Consider the following 18726-nt stretch of genomic DNA (forward strand, 5'->3'; position numbering starts at 1 on the left):
TGGGGTCATTTGGGGAGTGAACCAGTGGATAGAAGATCTGCATCAGAAGTGGAGCAGCCGGGACTCGAACCCACGCTCTGACAGGGATGTGAACATCGCCGCTGCTCCGCACGCCTGCCCTTGTCTGTCCCTGTCATTGGGATGGGAAGTGCCTTCCTGTGTGGTTTCAGTGCCGGCACTTTAAGATGTTAAATACCGGCCGGTGCTGCTCCGCCTGCGGCGCCTGCTGGTACACCGGGTTCTATCCCAGTCAGTCGGGGTGCTGGATTCTGTCCTGGCTGCCCCTCTTCCAGGCCAGCTTTCTGCTGTGGCCAGGGAGTGCAGTGGAGGATGGCCCAAGTGCTTGGGCCCTGCACCCCATGGGAGACCAGGATAAGTACCTGGCTCCTGCCATCGGATCAGCGCAGTGTGCCAGCCGCAGCACACCGGTCGAGGCGGCCATTGGAGGGTGAACCAACGGCAAAAGGAAGACCTTTCTCTCTGTCTCTCTCTCTCACTGTCCACTTTACCTGTCAAAAAAAAAAATGTTAAATACCACTTGCTGGAGCCCTGCATGACTGCCACCTAGTGTTGTCAGGGCCTGGACTCTGGCCGGCCTGGGTTGGAGTCTTGGCTCTGCCATCTAATTGCTGTGTGGCTTTGAGATAAAACACTTAACATCTCTGGGCCTCGGTTTTCACAACTGTAAAGTGGGGACAATGATGTGACCAGTGTCTGCACCCTCAGGATTGTGGGGAGACTGAGATGGGAGTGGGGAGCCTGATGCAGAGAGCGACAGCAGCTCACGCTGCCCCCAGCCGTGTAAGCTGTCAGCACCAGAGAGAAGCCCAGCTCCTGGCCCACATCCCTGTGGCCCTGCGGCCAGGGAGGGCCAAGGAGGGTGAGCTGCGGGGTGAGCTCTGGAGGCTGAGTGACGCCCCCTCCCTGGCCCCTGCATCGCGGCCCCCTCCTCTCTGCAGGACTTCTCAGAGCTCTGCACTTCGCGAGGGCCCTGACAGATGTGGGCCTCCTCGGGGTTCCAGGGGCTCCCGTCTGGGAGAGGCTGTCCCACAGTGAGTGTTGCCGGTAGTATGGTCTGAGTCTTCCCTGGCAGCCTCCCAGCTCCTGGCGCCCAGGCCTGGCCTGCAGCAGGCTCTTGGGCGGGCTTTGAGGCACGGATGGAGGGCCCATGGCCTCTGTGCTGCACCTGTCAGATGCACCTGTAGTACCCGTCTCCTTACCCCTAGGCAGCAGTAGGGGCCCCCAGGACCCTGGAAGACCAAGGACACAGTGACATTCAGATTCCTGGGCCCAGCTCTGCAGACCCGGGCTCCGGTCTGTGCCCGGGAATCTGAGCTGCAGTGGGCGGGTCCAGGAACCCTGGTTTGGGCGGCATCGGTCTGCTGTGCTGGCAGGCCCCTCTGCCCAGGCCCCCCTACCCCGCCGAGGGACACACCCCCGCCCTGCCTCTTCCCAGGGGAGCCCAGGATCCTCTGCTCCTTCGGAGCCCGGCCGGCACCACTTGGTCCAGGAAGCATACGCTGACCGTGCTTGGCCCCCTGGTCCGAGGGCTCCCGTGAGCCCCTGCGCTGGGCCTGTCCAGTCTCCTGACTTTCTGTTAATGCCGATTCCCTCACTGTCTATGGGGTGAACTCCCAGACAGGGAGGCTGTGTTTGTGTGTGGCTCTGGGCCTGGCACACAGCAGGTGCTTAATAAGTGCAGGGGAACCCATGCAGAAGGGCCTTCAGTGGAGACTGGGGCGAGCTAGGCACTAATCCTGTCACTGGTTGCTGAGCAGCATTGGCCGAGTTGCTTTCCCTCTCTGGTCTCTGTTTCTTCCTTTGTTTAAAGAAGCAATGGAGAAGGGACTGGATGGTGATCCGGAAGGCTCCTTAACAACTAGTGCCAGCCTTTGTGTGCCCGGCACAGCCTCGCTCCTGCTCGGAACAGCCCGCCTGGACGGACATGTGCCGGTGCTCTCCCAGCTGCTCTGTCCACCAGCAAAGCAGAGCTATGGACTTGGCCGCATCATGCAGCCAGCCAGTGGCCGGTGAAGGCCAGGCCTTGGACTCACAGCCAGTTCCACGGTCCTAGCGACCAGGATGTGTTTCCCAGAGGGGCTGCGATGTGAAGATCCAGGGGCGGGGGTCGGCAGACAGAGGCGGCGGGAGAGAACCTGGAGACCCCCGGCCGGTGCCGTTCCAGCTCCAGGCCTCCCTCAGACTCCCTGAGCGCGCCCAGGAAGGGGTGTCGGCTCCGTGCTGGCCCGGCTCCGGCAGCTCCGACTCGAGCTGGGAGCAGGTGGCCGAGTGTCTGGCTCGAACCCAGGGCCACGGTTGGGTTGTTCTGTTTACAGTGAGAGCTTCAGGCTTTCTGTGGACCAGAGAGAGCGAGCTACTCTTCCATTTGCTTAGCCCCCGAGAGCTGATGGAAGAAACAAAGGCGTCTGCCCCAGGCTCGCCGACCACAGCAGCGGGCTTCTCGCTGGCCCGAAGGTGGGGACGGCCCAGGTGCCGCTCCCCTGCGGGCCAGATGCGCTCCACGGGCAGAGCCACAGGCAGGCAGCCTCAGGCCAGCACAAAAGGCCACACACGTCCAAGTCCACTTGCGTATGGTGGCTGGGCGCTGGCCGGAGGTGGAGGTCGGCCGAGGAGTGACCGCTACGGTTCTGGAGTTGGATCCGAATGCAGGGAGAACCTGCTTAATCTCCGTGTGACAGGTGCGAATCGGGCGCTCGGCCAAACAGGGAGGCCAGGCGGCTGTGGCTGCGGGGACGGCTCCTGCCGACTGCCTGGGCAGGTGGGGTGTGGCGGGACGGAGCGGCCCCGCCCCACGCGCTGGCCTTCTCCCCACAGCATCTCTAACAAGGAGCTGTCGGAGCTGATCGAGCAGCTGCAGAAGAATGCCGACCAGGTCGAGAAGAACATCGTGGACACGGAGGCCAAGATGCAGAGCGTGAGTGCCCGCGCCCGGTTCTCGCCCGAGGGGACGCCACCACCTCCCGGCACACACCCGGCCTCACCCGTGTGCCGCTGCTGTCACAGCCAGGGAGGACGGGGGCTGCCGGCGCCTGGTGGCGGGGCCTGGGACGCTGCTAAGCATCCTGCAAGGCCCAGGACGGCTCCTGTGCCAGCAGTGCCGAGCCCCGGGGACCCTGCACTGTGCACAGGAACAGGAACCTGGCGGCCCTGGGCCCTGTGCCGAGCGCTCCCTGTGGTGGGAGCCACTCATAGGCTCAGACCCTGCCTTTGCCTCTTAGACCAAGAAGAGGGCGCTCCAGAAAGCTCATGCAACATAGAATTCAGTGTTCGTTATTATAATTTTAAAAAATATTTATATGGAAGGCAGAGAGAGAAAGAGGGAGAGACACACAGAGATCCGTCTGCTGGTTCACCCCTCAAATGCCCAAATAGCCAGAGCTGGGCCAGGCTGAAGCCAGGAGCCAGGAACTCAATTCAGGTCTCCCACATGAGTAGCAGAGACCCGAGTGCTTGGGCCATCACCCAGTGCGCCCAGGTGCACTTGCAGGAAACTGGATTGGAAGCAGAGCAGCCAGGACTTGAACCAGCACGCCAGTATGGGAAGCTGACACCACAAGTGGAAGCTTAAACCTCATGGCACAGTGCCAGCCCCTAAGGCTTTAAAAAAAAAAAGATTTATTTTATTTATTTGAAAGGCAAAGAAGCAGAGGCAGAGAGAGAGAGGGAGAGAGGGAGGGAGGGAGGGAGGGAGGGAGGGGTCTTCTATCCACTGGTTCACTCCCCAAATGACCACAAGGCCAGAGCTGAGCTGATCCAAAGCCAGGAGCCAGGAGCTTCTTCTAGGTCCCCCATGCAGGTGCAGGGGCCCAAGCACTTAGGTCATCTTCCACTGCCTTCCCAGGCCATAGCAGAGAGCTGGATCGGAAGTGGAGCAGCTGGGACTCAAAACAGTGCCCACATGGGATGCCGGCACCACAAGGCGCTATACGCGGAGCCCCAAGGCTTATTTTGATGCAAAAGCTGTTGAGAGCCATGCCTGTGCGCCAGGTCTTAGGAAATGCGTGTGAGGACGCTCTGCGTGCATCTCAAACACCCCGTGCTTTCGGGGCAGCAGTGCAGCCGCACCCCCGTCTAGGAGCCTGGGTTGGCGTCCCTGTGCGATCCAGATTCCAGCTCCCTGCTGGTGGCGCCCTGGGAGGCTGCAGGTGATGGCCCAAGTGCTAGGGTCCCTGCCACTCTGGTGAGAGAGCCAGGTGGAGCTCCAGGCTCCTGGCTTCAACCTGGCCCAGCCCTGGCTGTGTGGGCATTTAGGAGTGAACCAGTAGATGGGAGATCTGTGTCTCTGCCTTTCAAATATAATAAATGAAAAGAATTTGCACTAAAATAAACATCTTTATTTTTATGTTTTATTTATTTGAAAGAGTTACAGAGAGATGAGGGGGAGGGGGAGAGAGAGAGAGAGAGAGATATGGATCGATCGATCTTCCATGGGCTGGTTCATCCCCCACATGGCTGCAGTGGCCTGGACTGGGCCAACCCAAAGCCAGGAGCTTCATCCAGGTCTCCCACATGGGTGCAGGGGCCCAAGCACTCAGGCCATCTTCTGCTGCTTTTCCAGGCACATTAGCAGGGAGCTGGGTCGGAAGTGGAGCAGCTGAGTCAAACTGGCGTCCGTATGAGATGCCGGCATCATAGGTGGAGGTTTAACTCACTACGCCATAACGCTGGCCCCAAAATACTCATCTTAATTTCATTTTCCTACAAACTTTTTGGAGCAGCCTCCTAAGTCACCCTGTCTGCTTCACGTGACTCCCACTAGGAGGCGGCAGTGCCCGCCCCGACCTGGCCCAGCGGGCGTGGGAATTGGGGAGATTCCGCAGGCCCTGGGCGGGCTCAGCCTTGCCACACGGTCCCCATCCCTGCTGCTGCCGCACTTCTGTCAGCTGTGCACATGGTGCACCGTCTTCTGGAGAAGGGAGAGGAGGCGGCTGAGCTGAGCACGTCGCCTTCTGCCCGCCTGTTTCCCCTTCCGTAACGGGTGGGACGCCCCCGGGGCCTGAACAGCATGGGCACTGCTGAGACGGTCCTTCTCTCCTTCAACCCTCCTCCAGCCCCAGCCCCAGCCCCGCGCCCCTGAACTTACGCCCATTTTGTAGCTGGAGAGACTGAGGTCGAGCGAGGGTGACTAGGTCCCGGCAGCAGTCCAGAGGTGGGGTTGCCAGATTTGGCAAATTAGATACGACATAAATGACAAACTTGGGTTTCTGTCCACAAATAGCTTTCCAGTACCAGTCCCGTCCCAGGCACGACGTGGGTGCTTCTGCGGCACCGCTGGGTGGCTGCCGGGCAGGCCCAGAAGGAGGGGGCCCTGAGGTGGAAGGTCACCAGGGGTCGCGGTCTGCCTGGTCCCACGGCCGTCCCCACGCCCAGTCCTAGCTGCCCCTCCCTCCCTAGCCACTCTCACAGCCCAGGGAGCCAGCCTTGGGGCCCAGAGACTTGAGGGGACTGTAGGGGAGGAGAATGGGGTTAGCACAGCTGGGGTGGGAGCGTGGGGCCGGGGGAGGCCTGAGGGAGGTGCCGGGGCCCAGGAGTGCATCCCGCTGTGCCTCCGGCCTGGGTCCCCATTCCCCGCTCCCACCTGCAGCCCCCCCCCCCCCATTACGAGCTGCTCAGTGGTTTCTCATCTTCCACTCTGGGGCCCATGTGTCTTTTCCTTTCCCAAGTGAAAACCCAGCCTTTGGGGCATGTATCCTTGGCCTCCTGGCACGAGCAAGCCGTGCTACGGCCATTTCTGGGGTCGCCAGGTCCATGGAAGTCACCCAGGAGGCAACCCCAGAGGTGCCCTTGGCCTGTGTGTGGCCTCTGTACGTGGCGTCTGTGTGTCACTTCCTCGCGTGGCATCTGTGTGTGGCATCCATGTGCGGTGTCTGTGGGATCCATGTGCAGCCTCTGTGCTATCCGTGCATGGTGTCCATGTGTGGCGACTGCATGTGGCATCTGTGTATGACCTCTGTGTGTGGCTTCTGTGCATGGCGTCCCTGTGTGGTTCTGTGTGTGATATCTGTGTGTGGCATCCACGTGTGGCCTCTGTATGTAGTGTCTGTGTGTGGCGTCCACGTGTGGCCTCTGTACGGGGTGTCCCTGTGTGGCGTCCACGTGTGGCCTCTGTACGTGGTGTCTGTGTGTGGTGTCCACGTGTGGCCTCTGTACATGGTGTCCCTGTGTGGCGTCTGCCCATCGCTCGCCTGCAGTCAGGACGCAGAGCACCAGGGGCACAGTGGACGATACTGTCACCGCTTCCTCACTTCCACTGAGCAGAGCTGAAACAGGAAGCCACGTTGCGAGGGCTGCGTGGGCGAGAGGATCTCTCTTTCTTTCTTTCTCTCTCTCTTTCTCTCTTTCTTTCTCTCTGGCAGAAGATGTGCCTTCATCTTATTTCGCAGGGCTCTCCTGCATTTTCCGTGTTCTTTAAACTGGGGCTAGAGTCATGGATGCAGAACTCACGTGTGACGCGCCCATTCACCGTGGGGCGCAGAGCCTCCCCCCGCTGCAGATGCCAGGGAGACCCCACCCCACTACGGGCTTGCTCCCCGCTCCCTCCTGCCCCCTCCCTGCCACCCTCGAGGCCGCCCTGTTTCTGGGGATTGGCTTAGGCGGGATGTTTCACACAAACGGCACCACGCGGGAAGCGACCTCGTGTGTCTGCTGCGCACTCCCAGGGCGGGGGCAGAAGTGCGCGGAGCCCGCCGGACCCCGCAGCAGTGCTGGCCTCCACCATCGTCGGGCGTGGAATTCACTGCCCGTGTCAGTCCTTGGATTTTCTTTAAATACCTTCTTATCGAGGTGTCGCGTACATTCGAGGGTACTTGGAAACGTTCAAGGAAAGGGGGTTAGAAGATAAATCTGGGCCAGCACCGTGGCTCACTAGGCTAATCCTCCGCCTTGCGGCGCCAGCACACTGGGTTCTAGTCCCGGTCAGGGCACCGGATTCTGTCCCGGTTGCCCCTCTTCCAGGCCAGCTCTCTGCTGTGGCCCGGGAGTGCAGTGGAGGATGGCCCAAGTGCTTGGGCCCTGCACCCCATGGGAGACCAGGAGAAGCACCTGGCTCCTGCCATCGGATCAGCGCGGTGCGCCGGCCGCAGCATGCTGGCCACATCGGCCATTGGAGGGTGAACAAATGGTAAAGGAAGACCTTTGTCTCTCTCTCTCTCTCTCTCACTGTCCACTCTGCCTGTCAAAAAAAAAAAAAAAAAAGATAAATCTGTTTTGGTGCAAAATAGTTTTGAAATCCATGGATTTTTTTTCACAACATGCATTTTCCTGGGGTGGGTGGCAGGGGGTAGCGGTGGGGAGGCCTCTGGTGCAGCAGACCTGCCCGTCACGGCACGTCACAGGGCCTGGACTTGAGTCCTGGCTGCCTGCAGGTGCGGAGCCTGGGAGGCCGCGGTGAGGGCTCGGGTACCTGGTTCCCTGCCACCCGTGTGGGAGACGTGGATGGAGTTCCAGGTCCCCGGCTTCGGCTGCCAGCTCGCTTGTGGACATCTGGGGAGTGACCCAGCGGCCAGCAGCGCTCTTCTGCCTCTCAAACGAAAAATAGTTTTTTTTTTAATTTTTTTTTTTTTATTTTTTGACAGGCAGAGTGGACAGTGAGAGAGAGAGACAGAGAGAAAGGTCTTCCTTTGCCGTTGGTTCACCCTCCAATGGCCGCCGCGGCAGGCGCGCTGCGGCCGACGCACTGCGCTGATCCGATGGCAGGAGCCAGGAGCCAGGTGCTTCTCCTGGTCTCCCATGGGGTGCAGGGCCCAAGCACTTGGACCATCCTCCACTGCACTCCCTGGCCACAGCAGAGAGCTGGCCTGGAATAGGGGCAACCAGGACAGAATCCGGCGCCCCGACCGGGACTAGAACCCGGTGTGCCAGCGCCACAAGGCGGAGGATTAGCCTAGTGAGCAGCGGCGAAAAGGAAGCGTTCCCTGGCGGACTTGTGCAGCCGGGGATGATCCCGGGGGGGCCGTGTGGACATTTATGACATGCTTGCCGGCCGAGGTTACCGACTTTAAATTCAGCCTGCTGTAGATTTACTGCATGTCCGGTCCCGCCTCGGCAGGGCCAGACCAGTGATTTCCTGGGCCTCGTTTGCCCAATGGACCAGCGTTCCCACCCCTGAGTGTCCAGGCAAGGTCAAGTGACTTTCCCAGGAAGCTCCCATGGACATGGCCCAGAGGTGACCCCTCTGCCAGCCCCTCACCCCTCCGTCGATCGTTTTAGCCGACGTTGAATCTTCCAGCAGCTGCTTGCCTGTTCTCTTCCCGCCCTGGTGCTGTGGCTGGGAGCCTGCGCCCCCACCCAGCACCTGCGTGGACTTAGCTAATGATTGATTGACTCCCGCGTCGGAAGATTAATCTTTGACTTGACAGCTGCTCTGATCCACCAGTGATGGCAGGCAGAGCGGATAAAACCCCACCCCAGCCAAGAAGCCGGCGGAGAGGCTGACGTTAATCGCCAGGGTGACCAGTGGCGGGGCTGGGGAGTGGGGTGGCGGTTCCCGTGCCTTCTAAGCCCAGGAGGAGCCAGGCTCCCCCACTCCTCAGTCCTCCTGGACTTGAACGGGGTGGGGCAGCCTGGGGACACTTCCTCCTCCTCCTCCTCCTCCAAGAGGAAGCTGAGTCTGGGCTCAACCCAGCACCGCATTCCCTCATTCATTTCTTCTTTCTTTTGCCATTTCTTCCTTTTTTTTCTTTAATTTTTTTATTATCTATTTTTGGGAGAGAGAGAAAGAGCACAAGTGAGCTCCCATCTACTGTTCACTCCCCTACTGCCTGCAAAGCTGGGGCTGCACCAGCCGAAGCCAGGAGGTGGGAGCTCCATCCAGGTCTCCCACAGGCTGGGGGGACCCCGCTCGGCTGGAGTCAGGAGCCAGAGTGAAGCGTGGACCCCAGGTGCCGGGGGCTGGGGCACAGGAGTCTTAGTGAGCGCTTCGCCTGCTGGGCCGAGTGCCCACCCCTCGTTTTCTTTTGTAAACTACTTCATCGAGCCATAATTTAATAGCATAAATGTGTACGGTTGGGTGATTTTTAGTTAACTTCTTGAAGTTCCAGGAATCCCTTCTAGAACATTGCCATTCCCCGGGACAGGCTCCGGGAGCCGTTTCCTGCTCATGCCCCTCCCACCCGGGACCCGGCAGCCGCCCGTCCGCTTTCCGCTCCCTGCAGGCGCCTGCTCCGGTCTTTGCACGCAGCACCTTCGCACACTTTGTGAGACTGTCTGGCTTCCTCCTCCCTCTGCTGAGGCCGTGGCTCGGGCCAAGTGTCCTCCTGCAGCAAGTGTTTTCCTTACTCCCGTTGTAGGGCTGGGGACCCCACGTCCATTCACTGACGAGCTGTCACCTCCCCTGCCGGCTTTAGGGTTCCCTGGGGGTTTGTCGCCAGGGCCTAGTGTGGGGCCGGTTGTAAGGTCCTTTCGGGGCTGCGTGGAGACACCCAGGGTCCTGATGCGTGTTCCTTGTTCCCTATCCAAACAGATGCCAGACTCGTGAGCAGTCCATGCATCACCCACCCCGTTCCTTTTGGGGGTCCTTCCTGGGTTGTCACAGGCTGCCAAGGGGTGTGGCTGGGCCACACCAGGCTCAGGGTCTGCCCTGCCCACCTATATCCTCTCGGACGCCCTGGCCGCTGCCTCCCGGCCACAGTGCCGCCTCCCTCCTGTCTCAGGACCTTTGCGCCAGGCGCTCCCTCTGCCTAGAACACGCTTCCCTCTCCTCCTCTGTTCTCAGCTGTGTCCCCGCCTCCGAGGGGCCTCCCTGATGCCGGGAGCCCAGGTCGGTCTCCGGTCTCCTCGGTCCATCTCGCTAAGTCGCACGAACTTCGGGCGGGGTGGGGGGGGGCACTCATCCCTGTCCCTGTGCCCGGTGCACAGCAGGGTTCTGGGCTGTGGCTGCTGAGCGGCCAGGGGAAGGCCCGTTGCTGGCCCCTTCCCGTCTCAGCAGTGCCTCCCCCATCACTGTCGCCTTCCTCTCTGGCCCTCACAGGACCTGGCCCGGCTGCAGGAGGGCCAGCAGCCGGAGCACCGGGACATGGCCCTGCAGAAGGTGTCAGACTCCGAGAAGCTGCTGTACGTGCTGGAGGCGGACGCGGCCATCGCCAAGCACATGCGGCACCCGCAGGGGGACATGATCGCCGAGGAGTAGGTCCCTCTGCTTCCTGTGCCCCGGGGAGCCGTTCGGGGCAGTGGGCTGGGCGGGGGTCTGCAGCCCGTCCGGTTTGTTGGGGGCTGTCTGGGCGCCAGGCATGTGCCAGACACAGTAAGCTTTCATCGGGACCACCTGTCTTGTCTCGGGGGAGCCGAGGCCCCTCGTTCTGGCTGTAGTAGACACGCGGCTCCTGGGCCGCCACACTGCCTGACCGCTGAGCTTGCAAGCGACTTCCCCCACGGCCCCATGCCGCCATCCCAGCGCCCCGGGCTCCTGGCTCCGACCTCAGCTTAGCCTGGGTGAACCCCGGCAGGAGTCTCTCTGGGGGCCCCGTGAGCCCTGTGCTTATCCCCAGAATGGCATGGCCCTTGTTGGAAACTGCCTGTTTCTTCCAGAACATTCTGTAGTTCTAAGCACACAGTAGACTCCAGGGAAACACGGGCGGAGGAGGGAAGGTGGAGAAGTAGACAGGAGGAAGGATGGCGGAAGGATGCAGAGAGGGGCTGGGCCCACGGCCACACAGCCAGGGTCCGGGCGGGCGGGGCCCGTGCCCACCACCCTCTCTCCGCGCTCAGCGTCCGTCAGCTGAAGGAGCGCGTGAGCAACCTGCGCGGGAAGCACCAGCACGTCTACAGCCTGCCGGTGAAGGAGGCGGAGCCCAAGGTCAACTGGGCGGCGCTGGTGGAGGAGAAGCTGGTACGGCCGGGGCGGGGCCCTGGGCCTCCCCCAGCAGGGAGCGGTCATGGAGCGGATGTGTGAGGCTTGGAGGGCTGAGCACCATGTCCAGGGTCACAGGGCGTGGCGGGGAGTCGGGGATTCAGACCCGGGTGCACCTTGCAGCTGTTCCGGGACTCTGGGCAGGCTGGGAGGGTGGGGGGCGTGGCCAGGGTCTAGCCTGCCACTGCCGTTCCTACGCCCTCACTGACCACCCCCAACTCTTAGTATCACGGCCCCAGACAAGGAACTTCCCCAGGGAAGACAGGGCAGAGGCTCCCGGGTGGGCTGCGAGTTCAGGCCCCGCCCACCCCACACGTGCCGCCTCCCGCTGCCCGGCCAGGACAAGCTGAGCAGCCAGAGCTTCGGGACGGACCTGCCGCTGGTGGACAGCCAGGTGGAGCAGCACAACATCTTCCACAACGAGGTCAAGGCCATCGGGCCCCACCTGGCCAAGGACAGGGACAAGGTGGGTGCCTGGGGTCCTGGCGCAGCTGCCGGGCCTGGGGGGCCACCCGCATCCAGGCCCCAATCTGAGCCCTCGCCTCTGTCCTCAGGAACACACCAGTGAACTCCAGGCCAAGTACCAGAAGCTACTGGTGAGGCGCCCTGGGGGCTGCAGGGGCTGGGCTCAGCGGGCAGGGGCGTCCTCTGACAGACACCACCCTCGGCCCCAGCGGTGTGGACGCAGCCCTCGGCAGGGGTGACGCCTGGGAGCCCTGGTTTCCCGTCTGTTTCACGGAGCTCCTCCGAGGCCTGGCCTGGCTGTGAGGCCCAGCGGGGAGGGCCCTGTGTGCAGGCAAGCTTCTCCCGCTACACAGAGCAACAGGCGGAGCCCCCTCCCCTCCGTTTCCACCCAGGCTGCCTCTGGGACACGAGCTCATGGCAGCGGCTGCTCTCCTTCCTGGGCCCTGTGTGGGGACAGTGAACGTGAAAGCAGAGGCGTTGACTGAGTGCCAGCCGTGTTTCGGTCTGTGCGCCCCACGGGGGTCGGTGCTGTCCCTGTCCCCCTTTTACAGACAGGCAAACCGAGGCTTCGGGGGGGAATGTCAGGTCCATGAAGGTCTGGTCTGTTTTGTCCACCGCTGTATCCTCAGCCGGGGTCTGCATGTAACAGGTGCTCAGTAAATGCTGAACGAGCCAGTGGCTTTCAGCTGACTCGTCACGGGGTTCTGGCGGGGAAGTGGTCCATGCGGGCCCGTCCCGGCTGCAGCGCTGCCTGTCTGCCTGTGCCCCCCCCCCCCCGCAGGCGGCGTCAGAGGCGCGGCGGCAGCACCTGTGCTCGCTGCAGGACTACATGCAGCGTTGCACCAATGAGCTCTACTGGCTGGACCAGCAGGCCAAGGCCCGCGTGCAGTACGACTGGAGCGACCGCAACCTGGACTACCCCAGCCGCCGGCGCCAGTACGAGGTGAGCGCCCGGGGCTGGCGGGGGGACCCCGAGCGGCAGCCAGGCTGGGCGCTGAGCCCCCTGCATGGCCCCCACCTGCAGAATTTCATCCACCGGAACCTGGAGGCCAAGGAGGAGAGGATCAACAAGCTACACAGCGAGGGAGACCAGCTGCTGGCCGCCGAGCACCCCGGCAGGAACTCCATTGAGGTGCGTGCGTCGGGCTGGGGCACCCGAGGAAGCGGCGGGGAGGGGGCGCCCCGAATCTGCCTCCTCTGCCACCTCACCCACCAGTGCGTGCGGCCTGGGGCTTTGAACAGGAACTCACCCCTCCGCTGGTTCTGGAGGTGGAGTTCTGACTTCAGGGTATCAGCGGGGCGTGTGCCGTCCCCAGGCTCGGGGCAGCCGCTGGCCTCTTTGTGCGGCCGGCAGCAGCCTCGGCGGCCCTTGGCTCGCAGCTGCGTCCTTCTGTCCCCCCTCTGTCTCTGAGCCTCTGCTCCTGATCTGAGGGCACCCAGCGTCGGATTCGGGCCCTGGCTGCAGGCTGATTTCACCTTGAGATCCTCAGTTACCTCTGCAAAGCCCGGGTTTTCCCAGGTCACATCCTGGGTGATGGGAGGACATGAACTTGAGCCCCCTGCAGGACCTCTGGGGGAATTTTTACAAGACATCTCTGGGCAGACACGCTCCCCACGCGGCTCCCCGACTTGTCCCCCGACTTGTCTCCCCCCCTGTCCACCCCAGCTTCCGATCCCGGGGGCTCTGCTGCCAGTGACCAGCCCCTCCTTGCTTCCTTGGTAGGCGCACATGGAGGCCGTGCACGCAGACTGGAAGGAGTACTTGAACCTGCTCATCTGCGAGGAGAGCCACCTCAAATACATGGAGGACTACCACCAGGTACCCCCCAACCCCGGCACCAGGGGCGCCCGTGTGTGGCAGCACTCAGTACCCACAAACTTGCACATGGCCTCGAGCCACTTCCTCCGGGAGCCTTGCAGGGTTACCTTCCCCGGAGCTCTGGAGCCCACGCCTCTGATGGTGTCCCCAGGCCTGGCCCACGCCGGCCAGACCCTCATGCATCCTCCTGGGGCCTGACAGTCGGATCACGAGGTCAGCGTGGGGCCCGGGAATGAGTGTGTGTAACCTGAACTGCGCCACTTTGAGCGCATAGCTCAGCGACATCCGTGACATCGTGCACATGTCACCTGTTTTCCAAAGTTGATCGTCATCCTGAGCAGAGAGAGTGTCCCCGTGGGCGCTGTCCACACCGGCCCTGAGCAGAGAGAGTGTCCCCATGGGCGCTGTCCACACCGGCCCTGAGCAGAGAGGGTGTCCCCGTGGGCGCTGTCCACACTGGCCCTGAGCAGAGAGAGTGTCCCCGTGGGCGCTGTCCACACCGGCCCTGAGCAGAGAGAGTGTCCCCGTGGGCGCTGTCCACACCGGCCCTGAGCAGAGAGTGTGTCCCCCTGGGCTCTGTCCACACCAGCCCTGAGCAGAGAGAGTGTCCCCGTGGGCGCTGCCCTCACCGGCCCTGAGCAGAGAGAGTGTCCCCGTGGGCGCTGTCCACGCCGGCCCTGAGCAGAGAGTATCCCCGTGGGTGCTGTCCACACTGGCCCTGAGCAGAGAGAGTGTCCTCGTGGGCGCTGTCCACACCGGCCCTGAGCAGAGAGTGTCCCCATGGGCGCTGTCCACACTGGCCCTGAGCAGAAGGAGTGTCCTCGTGGGCGCTGTCCACACCGGCCCTGAGCAGAGAGTGTCCCCGTGGGCGCTGTCCACACCGGCCCTGAGCAGAGAGTGTCCCCGTGGGCGCTGTCCACACCGGCCCTGAGCAGAGAGTGTCCCCGTGAGCGCTGTCCACACCGGCCCTGAGCAGAGAGAGTGTCCCCATGGGCGCTGTCCACACTGGCCCTGAGCAGAGAGAGTGTCCCCGTGGGCGCTGTCCACACCGGCCCTGAGCAGAGAGAGTGTCCCCGTGGGCGCTGCCCTCGCTGGCCCTGAGCAGAGAGTATCCCTGTGGGCGCAGTCCACACTGGCCCTGAGCAGAGAGAGTGTCCCCGTGGGCGCTGCCCTCGCTGGCCCTGAGCAGAGAGAGTGTCCCTGTGGGCGCTGTCCACACCGGCCCTGAGCAGAGAGAGTGTCCCCATGGGTGCTGTCCACACCGGCCCTGAGCAGAGAGTATCCCTGTGGGCGCAGTCCACACTGGCCCTGAGCAGAGAGAGTGTCCCCGTGGGCGCTGCCCTCGCTGGCCCTGAGCAGAGAGAGTGTCCCCGTGGGCGCTGTCCACACCGGCCCTGAGCAGAGAGTGTCCCCGTGAGCGCTGTCCACACCGGCCCTGAGCAGAGAGAGTGTCCCCATGGGCGCTGTCCACACTGGCCCTGAGCAGAGAGAGTGTCCCCGTGAGCGCTGTCCACACCGGCCCTGAGCAGAGAGAGTGTCCCCATGGGCGCTGTCCACACTGGCCCTGAGCAGAGAGAGTGTCCCCGTGGGTGCTGTCCACACTGGCCCTGAGCAGAATGTGTCCCTGTGGGCGCTGTCCACACCGGCCCTGAGCAGAGAGAGTGTCCCCGTGGGCGCTGCCCTCGCTGGCCCTGAGCAGAGAGTATCCCTGTGGGCGCAGTCCACACTGGCCCTGAGCAGAGAGAGTGTCCCCGTGGGCGCTGCCCTCGCTGGCCCTGAGCAGAGAGAGTGTCCCTGTGGGCGCTGTCCACACCGGCCCTGAGCAGAGAGAGTGTCCCCATGGGTGCTGTCCACACCGGCCCTGAGCAGAGAGTATCCCTGTGGGCGCAGTCCACACTGGCCCTGAGCAGAGAGAGTGTCCCCGTGGGCGCTGCCCTCGCTGGCCCTGAGCAGAGAGAGTGTCCCTGTGGGCGCTGTCCACACCGGCCCTGAGCAGAGAGAGTATCCCTGTGGGCGCAGTCCACACTGGCCCTGAGCAGAGAGAGTGTCCCCGTGGGCGCTGCCCTCGCTGGCCCTGAGCAGAGAGTGTCCCCGTGGGCGCTGTCCACACTGGCCCTGAGCAGAGAGAGTGTCCCCGTGGGCGCTGCCCTCGCTGGCCCTGAGCAGAGAGTGTCCCCGTGGGCGCTGTCCACACCGGCCCTGAGCAGAGAGTATCCCTGTGGGCGCAGTCCACACTGGCCCTGAGCAGAGAGAGTGTCCCCGTGGGCGCTGCCCTCGCTGGCCCTGAGCAGAGAGAGTGTCCCTGTGGGCGCTGTCCACACCGGCCCTGAGCAGAGAGAGTGTCCCCATGGGTGCTGTCCACACCGGCCCTGAGCAGAGAGTATCCCTGTGGGCGCAGTCCACACTGGCCCTGAGCAGAGAGAGTGTCCCTGTGGGCGCTGTCCACACCGGCCCTGAGCAGAGAGAGTGTCCCCATGGGTGCTGTCCACACCGGCCCTGAGCAGAGAGTGTCCCTGTGGGCACTGTCCACACTGGCCCTGAGCAGAGAGAGTGTCCCCGTGGGCGCTGTCCACACTGGCCCTGAGCAGAGAGTGTCTCCATGGGCGCTGTCCACACTGGCCCTGAGCAGAGAGAGTGTCCCCGTGGGCGATGCCCTCACTGGCCCTGAGCAGAGAGAGTGTCCCCGTGGGCGCTGTCCACACGGGCCCTGAGCAGAGAGAGTGTCCCCGTGGGCGCTGTCCACACTGGCCCTGAGCAGAGAGAGTGTCCCTGTGGGCGCTGTCCACACTGGCCCTGAGCAGAGAGAGTGTCCCCGTGGGCGCTGCCCTCGCTGGCCCTGAGCAGAGAGTATCCCTGTGGGCGCAGTCCACACTGGCCCTGAGCAGAGAGAGTGTCCCCGTGGGCGCTGTCCACACTGGCCCTGAGCAGAGAGAGTGTCCCCGTGGGCGCTGTCCACACCGGCTCTGAGCAGAGAGAGTGTCCCCGTGGGCGCTGTCCACACCGGCCCTGAGCAGAGAGAGTGTCCCCGTGGGCGCTGTCCACACTGGCCCTGAGCAGAGAGAGTGTCCCCGTGGGCGCTGTCCACACCGGCTCTGAGCAGAGAGAGTGTCCCCGTGGGCGCTGTCCACACCGGCCCTGAGCAGAGAGAGTGTCCCCGTGGGCGCTGTCCACACCGGCCCTGAGCAGAGAGAGTGTCCCCGTGGGCGCTGTCCACACTGGCCTTGCCTGTCCCCGTTGGCAGTGAGGAGCAGGGGAGACTTGAACATGTGGTCTGTGTGGCTCCTGTCACTCCACCTCTCGTGCGCAGGGCCCAGCTGTGTCACGGTGTGGGTCAGGCCTTCATCCTTTAGTTGTGAGAGGCAGTGAGCCTGGGAGAGAGAGAGCACCCACCACTGACTCGCTCCAGACCCCTGCAGTGGCTGGGCTGGGCCGGAGCCCTCCCTGGGAACTCCGCCCAGGCAGGAACCCACGTACTCGTGCCGCCCCCCGCTGCCTCCCAGCGTGTGCATAGCAGGAAGCCGGATCGGGAGTGGAGCCAGGATCGGGCCCGGGCGCTCGGATACCATACGTGGGTGTCCCAAGGACATCTTAACCCAGGACAAAGGCTCGCCCCGTCGCTTCGTTCACTCTCCGGGCTGGATAGCGTTCTGTCGCAGGGTAGACCTGTGGTTCAACAGGAGCGAGTGGGGGTCAGGTGACAGACGCCGCGCCACCCCTGGTTCGCTGTCTGAGCCACACAGGGAGCCTCGTGGGGATCCCTCGGTCCTGCTGGTGGCCACAGCTCAGAACCTCAGCCCAGGGGACGCCTGCCCATGAGCGACACAGCAGGTGCGCGAGAGAATATTCAGGAACAGCAAGGGGCAGGGGTGCATCGAGGCTTGGGATGAAGGCGCAGTCTCGCACCATTTAACGACACCGACCTGTCCCGAGCGGTGCTTTGCCGTTGTCTGTGCCTCAGAGTGGCCTTAACCTAAGGGCTGTGACGTCCCCAGTCCTTATGGGATCCCATCACGCCTGTGGTCCGCCCTTGACCCAAGCCGCACGGTGCCGTGTGTTCCTCGCACAGAGGGGAACGGGGTGAAGGACCGGGACTTCCTGGTGCAGCAGTGGACACCTCCCTGTCGTAGGCTCGCGGGGAGGCGGCCGGAGAGGGGGCCGTGTCCTGCTGCCCAGGAAGGCCCTGGGCTGCACTTAGCCCGGATGGGGAGCCTGAAGCCACAGCCGGAGGCTTCCTGATAGAGTCCCCCCCCCCCCCAGTTCCACAAGGATGTAAAGGACGCTCAGGAGCTGCTGCACAAGGTAGACTCGGACCTGAACCAGAAGTTCAGCCCCGACTTCAAGGACCGGTACCAGATCGAGCTGCTGCTGCGGGAGCTGGACGTGAGTGACGGCCCTGCCTCGGCCCCTCCCCCCGGGGGCGGGGCCGGTGGGCTCACCAGAGCGGCCACTCCCTGCAGGACCAGGAGAAGGCCCTGGACAAGTACGAGGACGTGGTGCGGGGGCTGCAGAAGCGAGGCCAGCAGGTGGTGCCGCTCAAGTATCGGCGGGAGACCCCGCTCAAGCCCATCCCGGTGGAGGCGCTGTGCGACTTCGAGGGCGAGCAGGTGAGCAGCCCTGGCCCCCAGCTGCCCTTTCCCGGAGGGCGTCTCCGCGCTGTCACTGCAGCCCACGCACAGCCCCACCCGCCCGCCCTGGCCTTCTTACCAGCTCAGCAACCCCAGGGACGGCAGCAGGAAGTCCCAGGGAGGGCTGGCGCTGGCCCTGGTGAGCCCCGTGGCCACCTCGGAGCAGGCACTGTGGCTGGGAACACCAGCCTCTCGCTGGCTAACCCTCATGCAAATACTGGGAACGGGGAGGGAGGGGAGGCGGGCTGCTAGCCCAGCAGACCCCCCCCCCCGGCCCTCCCCACCTGCGGGGCTAGAGCTCTCAGGAGGGCTTGGGGACGGCTGGGGGAGCGGGGGCGAGACGGCCCGGGCCGAGGCGGGTCTCCCGTGCGCTGACTGCCGGGCCCGCCCTCGCCAGGGCCCGATCTCCCGGGGGTACAGCTATACGCTGCAGAAGAACAACGGCGAGAGCTGGGAGCTCCTGGACGGCGGCGGGAACAAGCTGACCGCCCCGGCCGTCTGCTTCATGATCCCGCCCACTGACCCCGAGGCCCTGGCTCTGGCGGACAGGTACAGCCCGGGGCGTCTCGCCCAGCAGCAGGGGGTCACCAGCACCTGCTGCCCTCACCCCAGGGAGGCGCAGGGCAGGGCAGGGCAGGGGGCCGGGAGGCAGGCTGGTCTGGCTGCTCTGCTGACGGGGCCTGGGCAAGGAGCAGCTTCTCTGCCGGTGCCCCCGGGCCTCTGCAGGTGCCGCTAGCTGCCAAACAACTCGGGCCGGTCCCTACCCCTCCCCTGGGGTCTCACACAGCTGCACTGCTGTTGACTCAGCAGTTTGGGTGTGGGTTGGTCTGCTTGGGCCGGGGCTCACAGCATGTGGCACCTGCAGGGCCCAGCAGGCACCTGGGAACGCTGGGGAGTGAGTGGTTCAAGGAATGCCTTCATTTACGCATCCAACAACTGCTTACTAAGCA

At 63.6% G+C, this 18726-nt stretch overlaps 1 protein-coding gene across 1 annotated transcript in view; it reads left to right on the forward strand.

The window, feature by feature from the left end:
* PPL (periplakin) overlaps positions 1-18726 on the forward strand; it is a 43385-nt gene that overhangs the window by 14365 nt on the left and 10294 nt on the right. The window contains exons 2-12 of the mRNA XM_051836139.3: positions 2836-2935; positions 9989-10143; positions 10726-10846; positions 11208-11333; positions 11422-11463; positions 12114-12275; positions 12357-12464; positions 13056-13151; positions 17409-17531; positions 17609-17755; positions 18174-18325. Coding sequence (XP_051692099.3) covers positions 2836-2935; positions 9989-10143; positions 10726-10846; positions 11208-11333; positions 11422-11463; positions 12114-12275; positions 12357-12464; positions 13056-13151; positions 17409-17531; positions 17609-17755; positions 18174-18325 — 1332 coding nt within the window. The remainder of the gene's footprint in view (positions 1-2835; positions 2936-9988; positions 10144-10725; positions 10847-11207; positions 11334-11421; positions 11464-12113; positions 12276-12356; positions 12465-13055; positions 13152-17408; positions 17532-17608; positions 17756-18173; positions 18326-18726) is intronic.

The sequence above is a fragment of the Oryctolagus cuniculus genome, chromosome 19 (genome assembly GCF_051225735.1).
Source record: "Oryctolagus cuniculus isolate XC-2025 breed Fujian yellow rabbit chromosome 19, ASM5122573v1, whole genome shotgun sequence".
NCBI classification, from domain to species: domain Eukaryota; kingdom Metazoa; phylum Chordata; class Mammalia; order Lagomorpha; family Leporidae; genus Oryctolagus; species Oryctolagus cuniculus.